The following is a 15,830-nucleotide window of genomic DNA, read 5'->3' as shown; positions in this document are numbered from 1 at the left end:
CGTGCGATGGCATCTCAGAAGTCCGCCAACCAGCAAGCAGCTCGGCACCGATGGTTGTTCGGCCTGGCGTACGCAACACCGCGGTCACGGCCCAGCCGACCCGATTCGATCCTGCTCACCCATCCGAAGAACAGCTGCTTGTTCCGTGCCGCTGCGGTGCGAAGTTGCGTCTGCGGCTCGCCTGGGAGCAGGCAACTGACGGTGAGCCGCCCGGATCATCCTTCCCTTTTTCTCGTACTCAGCAAGTCACCGGGAAGCTCTTCGGCCTTGTACAGCCAGACCCCCATTTGGATAGTCAAGAAATTCCCAGAGGCCACACGTATTTCGTATTCTGGCATATCCAAGTAGATAGCCTTTGTGTCTGTGCTCCTTGTGGTGCGAAATGCGGGATCATCCTTTGACACGCCGCACTGTCACCGATAAGTTTCAGAACATAAACCAAGCAGACAACACAACCTTACCGATTGAGCGGCCATGTCCAAAACCTCCTCCTCGCCTTTATTTTTGGCATCTTGCGGCATCTTTAGCGTGATAGTAAAAGCTTTGTGTCAGAGACGTATTCAGACTGTCGCTTGGTTGGGCTTTTCCTACTTTGCGCCCGACGAAAATGCCCTCAAGAAAGAGTGAGAGGCCTATCGATATTGCGGGGTTTCGCGGAGCGGATCAATCCGATTTGCGACGGGTCAAATGAATGGATCGTCGGAAAAAAGTTGTTGTAGTTGTCAGGTGACAACGGTCCGACGAGGACCGCACGAACTTGTGTTGGCTGGCTCCCTGACAGACAGGATGTCGTCAAGCACATCCGTAGCATCAACCGCAGCAGGATTCGGTGCACCAGTCGGTCCCTTGCTTCCCCAAACATGGCATACCGGGACCCATTCTCCTACACCAGCCAGGGTAGAGGAATCTCCGAATTTGGATCAATCGAGGGTCCATCTCAGCTTAGATGCAGTTGATTGACGGGATCGCTGCAACACGGCCACTGTATATATATGAGCAAGGTACTTCCGGGCAAGGTGGGCATCAACTCAATTCAACTCAACTCAACCCAACTTATGCAAAAAAAGGCCCAACTCAACCCAACTTCACGGCCGGGTTGAGTTGGTGAGTTGAGGTACATTGAGGCCAAGACCCCTGGAAACTCCTCGTGGCACCAGTCTGTTTTGGTGTTCGTGCCATTGCCCAACAGTGGCATTCGGCAGCGGATAAACCATGTATCCGAAGAAAACAGGGCAGCCAAAGTGCCCTCCTGCTTTTTCGGCGCTTTTTGGTGGTGTTGCAGGCCAATCTAATCTTCCCCTGCCGCACGTACCTGGGAGGCAAGCCGACTGCGACCTTCCTGTCCTAATTTACCAATGGAAAGTCAAGAAAATCATCGGAGAGGAAGTCATGGGCGGAGTGAGGTACTATTTGGTCGATTGGGAACCGACGCTCGAGCCTGCGTCCCATGTGTCCAGAGACCTAGTAAGGGTTTGGAAAGACCAGAAGGCAAAGATGCAGGCTCCGGGAGAGAAGAAAAGTCGTGATTCTGGAACCAAGAAGGCCACGGATCAGAGCAGAGTAGAGAAACGTCATGGAGGGTCACGGAGAGGCGAGGGGGTGCAATTCCCCTACATGGAGTTTACTTGGTTGTTTGTAGTTAGTGCTTCAACTTGTTGCTATTTTTTTGGTTCTCTACTCGATAGCTCTCTTCATTTCCACGGTGGGATATCCTCCTGTACTTAGTGAAAGAACCTCCCAACTAGGCATTCATATTGCCCGTTTGGGCAACCTCGACGATTTCTCAATGCATGATTCAAACCGCCCTGCTGGGCAACTGCAAGGACACCAGTACGTAACACGATATTCAGCCAGGATTGGGGTTCGTAGCGCGACGTGCCCTGCGAAGACGCCTTTCCGACGGTCTCTCTCGGCAGTTGAGGTAGAAGGAAGATTAAAATCTGGGTTGGGCAGGCCGTGCTGGGAGATGTTTGGGGAGGTTCGTGGGGACTTGTGGCGAGGGTTGGCTGCTATTTGTATTTGTAAGTATAAGAGTTACCTTATTAGGAGAGGAAGTCACTTACAAAAAGGTGTTCAGGTAATCCTCGCTTCTTTCACCACCAAGGTGTTTAAACGTCGAAACGAACCTGTTGAAGGCCAGGACAAGTTCCTCCGGAGGCTCCGGAGAGAGGGAAATTTTGTTGAAGGCTAGGGCAAGATCGTCCGGAGGCTCCATTTGGGAGAGGGAAATCCGGAGCTTGCCTCCTAAGATGGGGTTGGAAGGAAGAGGAGTAGGGTACCTTGTATCGCTAAGGTAGGCGTTCCTTGTCTTGAATCGAGCATCCTCTCCACAGACCTGGCAAAACCAAGACGCTCTTGCAACCAATCGGACCGTCCATTGTTTATCCTCCCGGCCATCTCACCATACATGTAGCCACTCTGTTACCCCAGCCCGCTTCCCTGGCCTGTAAGCACCCGTGGCTTGCCTGCTTGCTCAAGCCAATCGCATATTATCTGAGCCCATCGGGTTCCAAGATTTGCAAAGAAGAACCGAGACTCAACGTTGTCCCGGCTTAACTGGGCCAGGATCTCCTTAGCGTGGTCGAGATCAGCGTCACCAGACCTATCAGCAAGTGACGCCTTGATTTCAGCCATCGAGAGGAGACAAACCACGTTGGGAAATCCTTCCCATTTCACCAGACATCCCCGGCACGCCAAATATGCACGTTGCCAGTATGACAGCGCCTGTATCATGCCGAATTGAGGCTTGTGTCGCCGTTTGACGTGACCAATGATCGCAAGCCCTAGACAGACACGAAAGAAGTTGCGTCTCATGCCTTTCCCAGATGGTGCAAGGTCCTGGTACTCGTCGGAAAGACTGTGGAAGATTTCGTTTGCCGAGTCAAAGAAACCATCGGATCTAAAGGCCGGCGTCGTAGCGAGTTTGTCTAATCCTTGGGCAAGGCGGACCTCTGCTCTCGCCAGTCGAAGAAGGCGCTGTTGCTTCTGTGTCCGCGGCTCCGTTTGGTCCAAAATAGCCTGTGCCTTGTCCCAAAAGCCAAGCTCCCCATACACAACTGCTAAATGAAGACGTGCAGGGAATTGTATCCGAGGCGCAGGATATTGACTTGCAAGTGGCTCAAGATACCGACTTGCTGATCCGAAATCGCCTTGAAACCGGCAAAGCTTCCCCTTCATGAAGTCGACCCGAGAAGAGATGACGGCCTCAATACTTGAAGGCTGTGCTACATTTTGGGGGGCCCATTGTTGTAGTGGTTGCCATGCAAGAGATATATGACCGTCTTCAATTCGTTGTTGTGATTGAAGGAGCAAGAACTCTCCAAATAAAGCATGCCCTTTCCGGCCAGGGATCTGTGGGAGAGTAGGAAGTATCGTGTCCCTTGTGCCCCCGCTTGGCGCTTGGAGGGAGAGTGCCATTTGACGTAATCTGATGCTTATATCGAGGTCGGCAGATGGTTGCGCCATCCGCCCTAGAAGGGTAGTTGCAATCAAGAGCATAGATTGTTTGCTCTCAAGGTCACCGAAATGCGAGGCCGAGATGTAGACTTCAACCGCCCGTGGCAGCTCCCTTTCCTGGAGTGTTTGAATTGGAGCATGCCGAAGGGATTTAAGGAATGGGAAGACGAGAGAGCCTTTTTCGACATAACTTTAATAAAATTAATATTTTAATTTAAAATTAGATAGAAGTTTCTTTATCTAGAGTACTTACTTCGTATCAAGGTTAGGGATAGGGAAATAGTGAAGTATTAGCCGTAATGCTTCAAGTTCTCTTTGAGAGCGAGCTTGTTGTAAAGCAAGGTCACTCTGAATAAATGCTTGCGAAGTACCAGGGAGTGCGAAGTCACGATAAGCCCACCAGGGGCCTTCATCTTCTGGCGTTGTCGAGCCGATCGTTACCAGAAGTGCGCTAGAATTGACTGCATCCTGAATTGCTTTGTCGAGACGATCCTGGCTCTCGAATACCAGGGGATACTGAAATGATCGCTCAAACGCCTCGTTTCCATTCTCATTCCAGACTCGGAAGGGATGGAATACCCGAAAAAGTACGTCCCCTGGTACAGGCTGTGGCTCCAAACAGGCAAGCAGCTGGAGCAAGGATTTGCAGTCTTCGGAGACAGCGGGGCAAGTCCGTGAATGCCGTTGAAGGGATGTCTGTACCTGGTACGCTTTGCCGCAATAGCAGCGCCATGGAGGGGTGAAATTATCGGCCTGCATCTTTCTCAAGTTCATGCGGCTGTCGCTCGGAAGTGAAAGGTGCGGGGTTGCGGCCAAATCCTGCGCAGAGCGGCGCAGCCAATGCCGGCTCACTAGCCCAGTTCGGCTAGCGTCAAGCAAAAGGTACATTTGTGGAAGTACCTGTCCCACACCTGATGTGCCGCCCCTGCTAAAGGCCTCTTGGCATGCACTTCCCTCCTTGGGTGTGCAAGGTGGGAGAAGCGCCGAGAAGCCAGGCAGACTTGCGAGGATATCAGCAGCGAAGGGCATGGCGAAGGGTACTTGAGGTAAATACTGCTCTACTTAAAGCAGCCGGCTTCTAGTTAGGGCTATCTCGACGTTGTACTCAAACTTGCAGCAGACAACCCGAGGTGTCAAACACCAATGGACAAACCCCTTACCCTCTATAGGGAACCAAGTGTCCCTGATCACATCGTCATAGAACTTTCTCGCAACCTTAAAAGTCAAGGGTTGACCGGCAGTTTCTGGGTATACCCCGGGAACCTGCCTCTAAAAAAACCTTCGGACCAGGTTCGGATGTACCAAGAACAGGCTGAGGGCTCGTCAACCACAGCATTGCTACAAGTCCTGCTCTGTCCTTATGTAATATCCTCTAAATCAACTGACTTAGTTGCTCCTATACTAATTGAAGCAGTTTTATCGACCCCTCGAAGAAGACGAGGTAGACGTGGTTGAAAGGAATACGGGCAAGAAGGTTTAGCTTAGGGAGGGGCAAGCGATGTTTGTTAAGATCAGCGTTGTTTCGGGGGGAGAATGGGCACTGGCGAGGGGAGAATGGGCATGACAAGGAGAGAATGGGCACGGGACACTCCGAGGACCTGCATGCTCATTCTTAACCCATGTCGGGGCAGACACACTTCCCCAGCCCCTGTCAGGGCAGGCACCCTCCCACACAATCCGCGCAGCTCTAGTCCAATCGGATGGATTTGCTTGAATAACGTCGTGACCCGGCTGAGTATGGCCCGTCCTGAGCAGCGCGGGATGCTTCGCACCAACGCATGTGCGAGGGAATGGATGGGAACTCATTGATGCTGGTGTTAACGGCCTTGATCTCGCTTGAACGGCTCCACGGAACACACGGAGGATGATATGGAACTGGACCTACACACATCTGCATGGGGCTGTCTTCATCACTTCGCCGAGATCCTTGGGTCTGAGGGAGACGTGCAGGGCCGGCTTGGCACGTACTGTCAAATGGCTAATTCCCTCTCTTTCCTGCGTTACTCAAAAAGGGGTTAACGTTCAGTCACTCCCACACTGTTATCTGGCGTTGGCCAACAACATCCTCGAGATTCCAGCAGCTGGAGGATTATTATTAGAGGGCAAGGGGTGGCGAGGGATCATGGGTCACCAAGAAATATGGCCCCAGTTTCATGAGGCTCTTCAAACACGCATGGGAGGCGTCGAGTGTAATGGTCGCTGCGGCATTGGAGGAGATAGAGAAGCAGGTGTAGAGGCAATTAGATGGAGCTGCTTGAACAACGTCGTGACCCCTGCGGTTCCCACCGTCGCCCTTCTCCTTTATCCTGTCCTGCCTTTGCCTGGGAAGTGAATTAAACAGTTGCCCAATTGCTAATGCCCAGGATCTAGAGTGGCTGGCAACTCTGCGTGCGTGGCGCAACCCGTGCTGCTGCTGTCATAGCCATCGAGGAATCCGAGGAGGGCAAAAAATAATAGATCCAGGGCGAGTCATGCAACGGGTGATAGTGGGCAGCAACTCCATGTCCAACGGCGGAAAGACCCGGCTTGCCGAACCCGTACCCGGCGGTGGCGGCCATGGCCACATCAGCCAGTGTGCTTGCGTCACAGCTTGAGGTGGACGCGGTCGACGAATATTTGAGCGTGGCCGGGTGAGGCAACGTCGAACAGTACGCGGTCGGGATCGGCAGCCCGGTGCTCGGTGTGTTCGACAGCGGCCGTGATTGTGTCCTGCGGCAGCGGAGGGTAGAGTCCCGACACGACACGCAGGACTAGACGGTCAGGGGGCTGTACCCCACGGGACCCCGTTTACCTGTGGCGCTCTTGCCTGCGGTACTTGCTGGTGCTAGATGGAGGTGTCCAATGGGGGTTGGCATTGTACTCGTGCTGGCTGGCGAGGGCGTGCTCGAGCTGCTTGCGCTGTATGCTGTTCGCTAAGTTGGTGTGCTATTCGATGTCGTGCTTGGGGATAGGCAAGGAAGACGACACGATGTATGTAGCAAGCGCTCCCTCCACCACGGCCAACAACGTCATGTCTTCTCATTGAGCCGAGGATAAGAATTGGACGGAAATTGGAAATTGGCCAGGGAGAAGCAGCCGACTAAGCAGAAAAGACCAACGAGGACTTTTGGAGGGATCCATTCCATGGTTGGGGCAAACCGATGGCGGGGGCTGCCCGGGCAAGTTATGGTGACGGTGGCACGATTGTGGTTGGGAATGTTCACTGAGTAAAACCAATGGAAGCTGGTCTTACCCCGTGCATTTCCGCAGCCTGTGAGCAGGCGGTGAGACTGCCGCCCCTGGCTATAAAATGTTGAGGCCTTGACTTTGTTGAATAATGTTGAACTTCAGGGGAAGGGAAAAAAGAGCAGCAGTGTTAGTGTTGCCGATTGAGTTTTGCTTATGTATACGTAACGTTGGTCAGAGGTGCAGCCATCGTCGGGACTGGTACGATCGGTGGAGTGGATCGGTCGAGGAGTTTGATGCAGATGAGAGGTGATGACTGATGACTGCCGGTCGATGCCTTTGTTAGCAATGGCCTGATTGCGTTGTAATCCGCGTATGGCGGCATGTACCGTCAATTGTGCTTTACAGAGAGCTGATTAGCAGCGCCGTTGGTTATGCACGGGAACTGTGAGAAGGAAATGGGTTGCAGTGTCCGAGCGGAAATTAGAGGGAGGTTGGATGCGAGGCCTGTTCATTTGGTCGCTTTTAAAGTGCATTGCTCAAGGAGGTTGTGACGGCCCGGTTTATCCGCTGGAGGTCCTCCCGCGGCGAGGGTCATCCGGGCCAAGCCCGGGTGGGGCCGCAAAGAGCCTCCCGTGCCGAACAAAGCCAGGACGCGGAACTGGCATGCCAAGCCCCGCTTTGAGCACGTCGGAGAAAATAATTGACGCCGAGATGGGAGACGTACCTGCCGGTCAGGCGGTTTTCGAGGAAGTTCTGCATAGTCTGTATAGGACCCTTGAGAGTGGAAGATCGAAAGTGTAGGGGGACAAGAGAGATGATCAGGAAAGCACTGGGTCTGCCAGCGGGCTTAAAAATGCATTAAGATTAGAATTTCTCCCAGAGTCACCAACCTCCGACTTCATAAGCCGGGGTTCTCGTTGGTTCATTCAGTAGCAAAGGAATTCAACACCAATCATCGTATATGTGGCTTAGCCGAGGAAGGCCTGCCGCCTTAGCCGCCGAGCCGGACGAGTCGGAGGCGGTGAGCACTCCCGAAGTGAAACACGATGATGTGCCGAGCTGGTTTGCTGACTTCACGAAGAAGGGAGCAGCATCTGTATAGCGCTACAACTCTTGCGCTTCAGCGGGGTAGGAATGGTTGGAGTTGTCTTTGTCAAGACGAGGCATCGTTCATTTGTGTTGCGATGCAGGGAAGGAGAGGGTCATGCAGATGTGTTGATACGATGCAACTGATGATGATGTTGGGAGGAAGATGGCCGCAGTGGCTGGAAGTCTGGCCCAGCCGCATATACAAAGCACTTTACACTCGTATCCATACTCTTTTCATCGAGTACTTCAGCGATCAGCGTCTTGCATTTCGGTTTAATAGCGACCTAAACAGTGTCTATTTATTTTGGAGTATTTCCAATGACGAACACCCCCGACAATCAGGCCTCTATCGTGGTACTCCCATGATTGCTATTCGAGAGATTGGCGAGAGTCTTGGCCACGAGGCCCATACAATAGCATCTTTCGGTTTTCCAATGATCGATTCCTGCAACCTAGAATTGGTACTCTATCTATTTCGAGGGGACTACCATGAGAAGTGCTTCCAGTCCGACCTAACAGACTTCACCTTTCGTTTACTCCCAAATGCTCAGATGTCTGGGTTCCGCGACTGGATGTAAGTTACAGGTGTCTCCCCTCTCTATGCCGGCCCGCAAGGTCGCGATGCGGAAGCCCGGTTTCTGGATATACCACTCCCGTTTGGAGCCGTCGAGCACGGCGAGCCGGCGGTCTCATGGCATGACAAGAGCCTTGCAACCCGCGATTCGTCGGCTCTCGAACGACACGCGGAGACCGCACTGCGCCCCTCCCGAGAACAACAACACCTCAAAATCTTGTCCATCTTGTATTAGTCGGGCCCGATCTGATGAGAATCGTAAAAACTCTCTGAAGAGCAGATGTAATTCCCTATATGTAAACCTTTAATTAACAAGGCGATCAAATTCCAGAATATATATGGCCAGGCCGTGATTTATTATTATTATTATTAATCTTACACCGCAAAGGCTTATGCCTCGCTCAGCTAGAGCAAGCGGTCCCTCCTCGTTGCTTTACATGCAATGCAACCTCTCACGTGCTGCGCCTTCACAGCGCAAGCGCTGTGTAGGCGTTCCCTGTATACCCTCATATCCAACAGTCCGGAACTCATCCTTCCGGCTTGGTGACGACGGTGCTGTGGGTGGCCATCCCGGCCTTGTGCGTCACTCTAGCGCGCAGCGTGGGCTGCGCGCCGATGGCTTTGGCTCAGCGCTTAGAGCCCTATGCGTCTCCCCCTCCTCCTCCTCCTGTTGGCCTCTCCTAGGTCCTCCGTCTCCCTGTCTGGCCCTGGATTCCCCTCCTCCTCCTGTTCTAGTTCCATCGCAAGCCGGTATTCCTGTAGCCGTCCGAGTCTCATGAGCCATGCCACAACCCGCGCTGCCTCTGAGCAGCGCTCTAGCGCCTCTACCAGGGCGTGTCTGTCCCTAAGCTGCGGTCTCCCCTCCTCGAGCTCCCGGTCCGGGCACCTAAGCACCAGGTGAGCCACCGTCTCTGGTGCTTCCCCGCAGCGGCATAACGGCGTGGGTATTCCAGGGACTCGCCTCCTGAAGAGAAACTCCCTGAGGCCTATTGCTCCTGTGCGAGCCTGTGTCAGGAGTGAGCTCCTTGCCTTGTTTAGTCCTTCGTGGGCTGCCAGCGGTCGTGCGGGGGGGTCGAGGCTGTAGAGGTCGGCTGCCGGCCGTGATTTATTTTCGACGTTCCAAGTGACATATCCTTGGTGTGGGCACATAGAAAGGCAAAAATGAGTCAGCAGCTCCGAGCGGAGCAGAAGGTATTGATAAAGATCCCTCTTCGCATCAGACGACACCGTCCCCCGGACAGCTGCAAGTTGAATCGCTTTTGTTCACCATTAACCTCGCGCCGAGGACCAGATGGCGTCGGAGTCTGTAGGGGGCGCCCGGAGGTGTCTTGCATCGAGGTGCCTTGCATTGAGATGTCCAGCCCGCTTCGGAACGAGATAGCTTGGCAGCACAGGAGTGGTCTGCATGCGATTCGGGCCAGTTCATGCAGAGGAGAAAACTCCGTATCATTATCAACGCTTCCTTCAACCAAAAGTGGATTATGCTTTTATCGAGCCCCATTGCGCCGGATTCCTTGCTTACGGAGGCGCTCGCAGGTGTCGTATCCATCCGAATAGACATCGGCACAGTCCGCTCACGGGCACTCCTCCGGCAAGGCTATTCCAGTAGCTGGGTCCATATGTAATGCATCGGCTTGGGACGTGGTCAGAGGTCCTTCCTAAGCCCTCGATTGCTTGCGGACCGACTGTCTCAGTAACCCCTGGCTGCTCACGCCGATGGCCCAAGCGGACCCAGAACACCGTCATCCGTTAGCCGCAGTACAGTGAGTACGGATGTGTGCAGATATCCATACGTACTTCACGCGACATTCACGCAGCAGGGCATTTGTGAGCTTAATGAAAGATGCATTTCTGCAGATGATCTGGAGCAGGGTGCATTGCTGCCTGCCAGCCTGCATGCATGTGAAAACATGCATGTCCAGCTCCGAACAGCCATCTTAGCCTCTTGTGAAGCTAAGGGAAGGCTGTCCTTGCGTGAATGACATCGTGTAGGTACTATACCTAGTGACCTTCACGTCCCGTACTTACCAGTCGACACGGAAGTCAAGTTGTGCACTTGTTTGCACACCTGTCGGGCACCACCTCGCTGGGAGGTGAGTCCTATGCAGGGTGACAAGGCAACCAAGGGAGAGTTGACCAGTTTGACGAACTCCCCCCTCCTCCCTCTTCTCGGTCGGAGGGTGCAGGAAGATGCATGAATCGCAAAAGACGGCGGGCTGCTGTTGGTAGATCCTCAGCCACCGCCCTTGCTGGAGGAAGGCTCTCGCGCACATGTCCGTCGAGTGTGAGCTGGTCTGCGGCCTGCAAATGAAAATGGTCACTGCCAGCGTGTTGGAATACCTTGAGTATTACTGAGGTGTATAAAGAGCCGTGTGCCGGACGCTCAACCTGGTCATCACATCCCCCTCTCTTCACCAAAGTCTCCAATCTTCAGACACCTGCAACAGCCGCCTTTGCGAAAGACAGCACCATGGCTTGTGGCTGCCAGCGCATCACTGCCACCAAGAAGTACGCGAATTGTACCGCATCACCGAAACACATTGTCAAGGAAATCAGGTTTGTCAGCTGCAGTGATGTTGGCGGCTTGAGCTGCACCGGTTACGAGGACGTCAGCATGGCGATGGGCACGATCCGAACGCCCGGCAGCATCTGTCCTAAATGTTAGGTTCTAGGGCTTCATGCGTATGCGCCGCAGTAATGTTGCCTGATGTTTGTGGATGCTGATAAGAATCTAGGTCGAATCACCTCCAGGGTGATCGAGGGAGGCCCCAGACTCATGGCAGGGCCAGACTCATGGCAGGGCAGGGGGTTGACCAGGAGAAACTTGATGTGTGATTGGGTGCTGTAGCCGCAGTGCGCCCCTGATTGGGTGCGACAATTTATTCTTGGTTCTTGAAGCCACCGGCCGCCTTTTGTCTCCATTCCGTACGTGCTGCTCAAACACTCCCCTGATTGGCTCAGCCAGAGCTGTTGTGCATGCATGTACCATATAGATGTCCTTCCCTTTCCTATTAAAAGGCATAGATTTAACGCTAAGATGCATAACCCTTGTGACGCCCCCGCCATCCCTCTTCCTCCCACCAACCGAACCCGAATCTGCCGCCCACGCCTTCACATTCATCACGACACTTTCGTAGCCCACCATGACCAATAGGGGCGAGTATGACGACCACACAACCGTTCGCCATTATTACCAATACTTCCCCCCGGGTGTGAAGCGCGTCATTAAGTCCGGAAGCAGTGCCTGGATTGGTGAGGTGGACGATTCCACTGTCTTGAAATATCCCCTGGCCGCCGGTGAGGGCTTGGAGCTTCTCGAGGCCGAGAGAAAGATCCTGGAAGCCATCCCGCCGCATAAGAACGTCTTGGGGTTCAAAGGCTCTGCCGACGCGGGAATCTACCTGGAACGCGCCCCGAACGGCACCGTCGCCGAATACATCCTCAACTCGGGCAAGCCGCTCTCCCTCCAGCAGCGGCTGGCCTGGTGCCGCGAGACCGCCGAGGCAGTTGCCTGGATCCATGCCCACCGCGTCCTCCACTGCGATATCCAGCCCACCAACCTGCTCCTCGACAAAGACCTACACGTCAAGCTCTCCGACTTCCAGGGCAAGCTCCTGGCTGAGGACGGCACAGTGCTCGTCGACGGCTGTAGTATGGAGCCCTACCGCTTCTCGCTACCCCGGGACGACTTCCGCGCCGACGTCAAGACGGACTTGTTCGCGCTAGGGTGCACTGTCTACTTCATCCTCCTGGGCCACACCATCTTCCCAGACATCGGCGACTGGGATGAGGAGGCCTGGGAGAAGGTGGAGGAGAGGCTCGCGAAGAAGAAGTGGCCTCGGGAACAGCAGGTATGCAGGGCCGTTACCGTGAAATGCTGGGAGCAGCAGTACGAATCCACGGAGGAGGTGGTTCGGGATCTCAAGGCTATCGAACGGGAACATGGCGGGGTGTCTACCGCGTCGATGCCGGACTGGGGGCTTGGCGAGCTGGGAGGCGCAGGAGACAACAGGCCGGCAGATGGACCACAGTAGTCTCAGGTCGACACTGTGGGTTGTCTGACAACCTACATGGTGGGGCAGAAGGAGGCTGTTGACTTGGGAGAGAAGGCGGGGGCGCATATGTAGATCTGGTATCCCATTCAGCTAACTTGGCTGTATGATGTTGACGGCGCCGACCCGGCAGCTCTCTCGCAATCCGACGCAGGTGGTGTGGAAATTGCTCGGGTTGTTGCCGGCGGCTTTTCTTACCTGCTTCCCCCAAATTCAGCGACCGTCTCACAACCGACCGCGTGGCACGCCTATCTGTGGCAGGGCGTCGCTTTGTCTGCCTAAGCGCCTGGAAAAATCCTTTGTGCCCGGCCTAAGAACGGTATACCTCCACCTGCCAACAGTAACCCCCACCTCGTAGTTGTGCCAGCGGCAAAACTAGCCCAACTTATCTGGCCAGGCCTGCCAAAAAGCACCTGTAAGAGCCGCCAACCATGAGCCCCTTAGTCTGGCATTACAACCCCAGCACTCGCACCCTTAATTTCCATGCTGTCTTCTTTAGTCGTTTTTCACTCCCGTTTGAAAACAACACTTGGAGGCATCCACAGTGGCCCAGGAGAGACGGGAATGCGCACAGATTCCGTGACCCAGTCATCTGCCGTGACGTACCCTCCGTGCTCTACCGACGACACCCGTCTCCTTTTTCTCATAGGCGTTGACACAAGAAGCAGACTATCGATTGCTAATGTGGCCGGACAGGAGTGAGCAGCCACTGCAGCGTACTCTACGTGTAGGACCTGAGACGAGAATTGCATCGGCATGCCTTCCCCACTCCACCGCCAACACGGCCCGCCCCGCTCCGCACCGGCCCCGATCTGCAATCCCAGCACCCTCACACGTATGTCAGCCGTTTCTGTCCATCCGAATGGCAACCTCTTACTAACATTTACATCTTTAGGGCCGGCCAAGAGACGACCTCGCTATTGTGAACGTGCACCTCACAAGTACACCTTGAAGATGGTAGGCGTCCCTCATTCTCAGTCAGGGCAACGCTTACTCAGAACCAGGAGTTTCTCCATTTCAATCCCGCCCGGTTCCCCGAGCACCCTCCGTTGTGTCGCCTATGCAAACGACCGAGCACAAAGTTCATCACTCGACGTTCGAATCGCAAGGGAAATGCAGGCCGTCCCTTTTACAAGTGCCAGCCTTGTGACAAGTTTCTGTATTTCGCAGACCGCCGAGGCAACCATCCCGACAACCCGCCATGTTACTGCGGCGTTTCGAGTAAGCAACAGTTGGCTGGCAGGGAAGGTCGACATGACACGCTCCATCGCCGCGGAGGCTCTGCCAGGCTGGGTGTCCTGCGAGAGAAGTGTGTCCAGCTCCAATGCCAGCCCTTTAGCCATTTCGGATTGCTCGAGCCGTAGTTTGCCTTTGGGGACCGGCAACTTGATAGCAGGCTGCTCCCAGAAGCGTGCGCCAAGCAGCCGAGAATGCTTATCGGTCCAGTAGGTCGGGAGAACGAAGAGACGTGAACGAGGCTCCCCGCGTATGATGTCGGCGAGCGACCCCGGCTCGGCCGGTGTGGTGAGTGTCGTACAGTGGGGGGCCAAAAGTATCCGAGCACCCCACCTCAATTAAACGCGAACTCAGCGCGTCGCGACCAGTACGGTTTCTTCAACCTTCCACAACTCCGCCAAATGAAGCTCAATTTAGAAGATTTTGCGGGCCAGCTGACAGCAAGCCGCAGCCGGAACCAGGAGTTATCGCCCGGGATTCGTGCCGCAATGTGCACGCTGGTGGCAGCTGGGAAAAGCGAGCGGTTCGTCGCGGGCTTGTTTCGCGTCTCTCCGTCCACGGTACACTACGCCATTGAACACTGGAACAAAAACCACACCTTCGAATCCAAGCCTCGCAAAGGCCGGCCCCAGGCGCTCACTCGAAAGGAAAAGCGGTATATAATCTTGCTTGTCAAACGGAATCGGACTCTCGCTAAAAAGGCGCTCGTGAACGCTACAGGCAAGGTCGTCTCCTATTCTACGATCAAGCGATGCCTCCGCGCCAACAACATGCGCAAGTGGAAGGCAATGAAGCGGATACCCCTTTGCAAGGAGGTAGCAAGGGATAGGTATAATTTCGCATGCGATTGGCTTGAAAATAATGAGGAACTCTTGCAGGTTTGTCGTTCTAAAATTGACCTGGATTTCTTACCCGCTAAGTGTTCCAGACTATGTTCTCAGACGAGTGTTCTTGCCAGAATAGCACCTCCAACCCGACCTCCTGGGTGTTCCGTTTCCCTTCTGAGAAGTTCGATAAGCGTTTCGTAAACCTTCAAAACCATGTGAAGGCGAATATCACTATCATGGTCTGGGGAATGATCTTCAAGGGGGGGCGGAGCGAGCTCATCGTTATGGCCCGTGACGACGATGCTCCTCGGAAGGGGTATACAGCTAGGTCGTATCAAAAGGCCCTCCAAGAAGGTCTCATTCCTCACTACGACGAAACACGGCATTTCCAGCAAGATAACGCAAAGATTCACGTCTGTAAGTCGACCGAGGAGTGGCTCCAATCACGGGGAATCTCATGGATCGAATGGCCTGCACACAGTCCCGATTTAAATTCGATTGAGCACGTCTGGGCTGCTCTTAAGCGGAAGCTAAGGAAGTTGTTCCCTGATCTCTGGGAATTAAAGAATAACACGCTGGATATCAAGTACTTTACCGAGTGTTTGCGGACGGCATGGTGGGCAGTAGAACAGGATTGGATTGACAAGCTGATCGACGGCATGCCACGCCGCTTGGCCGCCGTGAAGAGGGCTAGGGGTTGGTACACAAAATATTAAAGCCCTGCACTTGGCCATCACTCAGATACTATCAGTTTTGCGCTGTGATTTGGTTGTGTGAAGTTATTGTTGGATAAGGAGGGACGATGTAAAATGTGGGAGGTCGGGAAATGCGGGGTGCTCGGATACTTTTGGCCCCCCACTGTGTACGTCGTCCACGCATCTTTGTGTGGTTTGGTTCTGAGCGCGCTCTGAAGGACAGCCCTGTTGTGACGATGGATGCGATGCAAATGCAAATTTCAAAGACAGAGGGACGGCACCAGCAGAGGATGTGGGGGTGTTGGAAGACCAACAGCCACGATTCCACGGTGATCACACAGATGAGAGCTCAGGACAGTGGGTTTTTGGGGTGCTCCAGAGCACCAAGAGGTGATTGATTGAAGATTGTCTCTCTTCATCTCCAGAGGTGGGCATCGCCCTGATCCTGATAAATAGCGCGTTGCCTAGCTCCTCGTTACCCCTCAACAATAGGGCACGGCAACCCAGCTTCCGGGTTTCAAGTCCCATGACCTCCAGCAACCGAGCGTTTCAGGGTGCCACGACTTTCCAACAGGGGGGCTATGAGACGGTTTTTGTAGTGAGACTTGCGCAATATCCGGGGAGTCCTTCGGCAAGGTGGGCATCAACTCAACTCACTTCAACTCAACTCAACTCAACTCAACTCAACTCAACCCAACTTATGCAAAAAAAGGCCCAACTCAACCCAACTTCA

General features: G+C 54.1%; 5 protein-coding genes across 5 annotated transcripts; 2 read left to right on the top strand and 3 right to left on the bottom strand.

Moving 5' to 3' along the window:
• The first annotated feature begins 919 nt into the window (after nucleotides 1–919).
• N657DRAFT_375098 (uncharacterized protein) lies at nucleotides 920–1,829 on the top strand. Its single transcript, XM_062787074.1, has one exon. It carries the CDS (start codon nucleotides 1,213–1,215, stop codon nucleotides 1,723–1,725), a length of 513 nt encoding a protein of 170 aa, XP_062642143.1. The 5' UTR covers nucleotides 920–1,212; the 3' UTR covers nucleotides 1,726–1,829.
• A 489-nt stretch (nucleotides 1,830–2,318) lies between these two features.
• On the bottom strand, nucleotides 2,319–3,776 carry N657DRAFT_375096 (uncharacterized protein). The gene is made up of 2 exons (XM_062787073.1): nucleotides 3,710–3,776; nucleotides 2,319–3,632 (listed from the first exon to the last, which is right to left on the bottom strand). The coding sequence occupies exon 2, from the start codon at nucleotides 3,496–3,498 to the stop codon at nucleotides 2,422–2,424; it is 1,077 nt and encodes a 358-aa protein (XP_062642142.1). The 5' UTR covers nucleotides 3,499–3,632; nucleotides 3,710–3,776; the 3' UTR covers nucleotides 2,319–2,421.
• Nucleotides 3,777–5,551: 1,775 nt separating this feature from the next.
• Nucleotides 5,552–6,581, bottom strand: N657DRAFT_638071 (uncharacterized protein; the record flags this gene model as incomplete). Its single annotated transcript, XM_062791558.1, has 4 exons — nucleotides 5,552–5,777; nucleotides 5,998–6,165; nucleotides 6,248–6,361; nucleotides 6,502–6,581. The coding sequence occupies 4 exons, from the start codon at nucleotides 6,579–6,581 to the stop codon at nucleotides 5,552–5,554; spliced, it is 588 nt and encodes a 195-aa protein (XP_062642141.1).
• Nucleotides 6,582–11,243: 4,662 nt separating this feature from the next.
• N657DRAFT_651345 (kinase-like protein) lies at nucleotides 11,244–12,583 on the top strand. The gene has a single exon (XM_062794151.1). The coding sequence runs from the start codon at nucleotides 11,431–11,433 to the stop codon at nucleotides 12,319–12,321; it is 891 nt and encodes a 296-aa protein (XP_062642140.1). The 5' UTR covers nucleotides 11,244–11,430; the 3' UTR covers nucleotides 12,322–12,583.
• A 790-nt stretch (nucleotides 12,584–13,373) lies between these two features.
• Nucleotides 13,374–14,098, bottom strand: N657DRAFT_651343 (uncharacterized protein). The gene has a single exon (XM_062794150.1). The coding sequence runs from the start codon at nucleotides 13,680–13,682 to the stop codon at nucleotides 13,398–13,400; it is 285 nt and encodes a 94-aa protein (XP_062642139.1). The 5' UTR covers nucleotides 13,683–14,098; the 3' UTR covers nucleotides 13,374–13,397.
• Nucleotides 14,099–15,830: the final 1,732 nt, after the last annotated feature.

Source organism: Parathielavia appendiculata, assembly GCF_033297405.1.
Source record: "Parathielavia appendiculata strain CBS 731.68 unplaced genomic scaffold N657scaffold_48, whole genome shotgun sequence".
In the NCBI taxonomy this organism is placed as follows: domain Eukaryota; kingdom Fungi; phylum Ascomycota; class Sordariomycetes; order Sordariales; family Chaetomiaceae; genus Parathielavia; species Parathielavia appendiculata.
This window is presented reverse-complemented; position numbering and strand designations above follow the sequence as displayed.